The sequence below is a fragment of the Poecilia formosa genome, unplaced genomic scaffold, assembly GCF_000485575.1.
Source record: "Poecilia formosa unplaced genomic scaffold, Poecilia_formosa-5.1.2 Scaffold1336, whole genome shotgun sequence".
NCBI lineage: Eukaryota > Metazoa > Chordata > Actinopteri > Cyprinodontiformes > Poeciliidae > Poecilia > Poecilia formosa.
In genome coordinates, this window is record NW_006801275.1 from 6139 (window position 1) to 7465 (window position 1327).

Sequence of the window (1327 nt, forward strand, 5' to 3'; positions counted from 1 at the left end):
ATTTCATGTGTCTGTTAAAAGTGCTGATTTGATGGAAAGTTTTTCCACAAGCTGTACATGCGAAAGGTTTCTTAGCCATGCGAGTCGTCATGCGTGTCATCAAGGAATTATTTCAAGAAAAGGTTTTGTCACAAATTTTACAAGTATATAATTTTTGGTTTGGGTCACCTTTCTTGTGCTTTTTTGTTTTGAAGTCTCAGTTGTGCCTTTCTGTTTGTTCACCAACATGTCGTCAGTCTCCTGTTTCAGCACAAGCTGCTCTTTATCCTGACTGATGCCGAGTTGCTTCTCTTCCTCTTTGAACTGTCGATGTTCTGGTTCCTCTTGCTCCCGTTCCATCCGCAGAGGTTCTGGTTCCTCTTGCTCCCGTTCCATCCGCAGAGGTTCTGGTTCCTCTTGCTCGCTTTCCATCCACAGAGGTTCTGGTTCCTCTTGCTCCTGTTTTATCTGCAGAGATTCTGGTTCCTCTTGTATCCGTTCCATCCGCAGACGTTCTGCTTCCTCTTGTATCCGTTCCATCCGCAGAAGTTCTGCTTCCTCTTGTATCCGTTCCATCCGCAGAAGTTCTGCTTCCTCTTGTTTCTTCTGCAGAGTTTCTGGTTCCTCTTGTTTCATCTGCAGAGTTTCTGCTACCTCTTGTATCCGTTCCATCTGCAGAGGTTCTGGTTCCTCTTGTTTCATCTGCAGAAGTTCTGGTTCCTCTTGTATCCGTTCCATCTGCAGAGGTACTGCTACCTATTGTATCCATTCCATCCGCAGAGGTTCTGGTTCCTCTTGCTCCTGTTTTATCTGCAGAGATTCTGGTTCCTCTTGTATCCGTTCCATCCGCAGAAGTTCTGGTTCCTCTTGTATCCGTTCCATCCGCAGAAGTTCTGCTTCCTCTTCTTGTTTCTTCTGCAGAGTTTCTTGTTCCTCTTGTTTCATCTGCAGAGTTTCTTGTTCCTCTTGTTTCACCTGCAGAGGTTCTGCTACCTCTTGTATCCGTTTCATCTGCAGAGGTTCTGGTACCTCTTGTATCCATTCCATCTGCAGAGGTTCTGGTACCTCTTGTATCATCTGCAGAGGTTCTGCTACCTCTTGTTTCATCTGCAGAAGTTCTGGTTCCTCTTGTATCCGTTCCATCTGCAGAGGTACTGCTACCTATTGTATCCGTTCCATCTGCAGAGGTTCTGGTTCCTCTTGTATCCGTTCCATCTGCAGAGGTTCTGGTTCCTCTTGTATCCGTTCCATCTGCAGAGGTTCTGGTTCCTCTTGTATCCGTTCCATCTGCAGAGGTTCTGGTTCCTCTTGTATCCGTTCCATCTGCAGAGGTTCTGGTTCCTCTTGT

At 46.3% G+C, this 1327-nt stretch overlaps 1 protein-coding gene across 1 annotated transcript in view; it reads left to right on the forward strand.

Annotated features, from left to right (window-relative positions):
• Positions 1-249: 249 nt before the first annotated feature.
• The window catches only part of LOC103132805 (uncharacterized), a gene marked incomplete at its 5' end in the record, with an annotated part of 6348 nt that continues 5270 nt past the window's right edge, over positions 250-1327 (forward strand). The window contains 6 exons of the mRNA XM_016667594.1: positions 250-383; positions 456-564; positions 691-725; positions 762-869; positions 999-1040; positions 1101-1325. Of these exons, the coding sequence (XP_016523080.1) occupies positions 250-383; positions 456-564; positions 691-725; positions 762-869; positions 999-1040; positions 1101-1325 (653 nt within the window). The remainder of the gene's footprint in view (positions 384-455; positions 565-690; positions 726-761; positions 870-998; positions 1041-1100; positions 1326-1327) is intronic.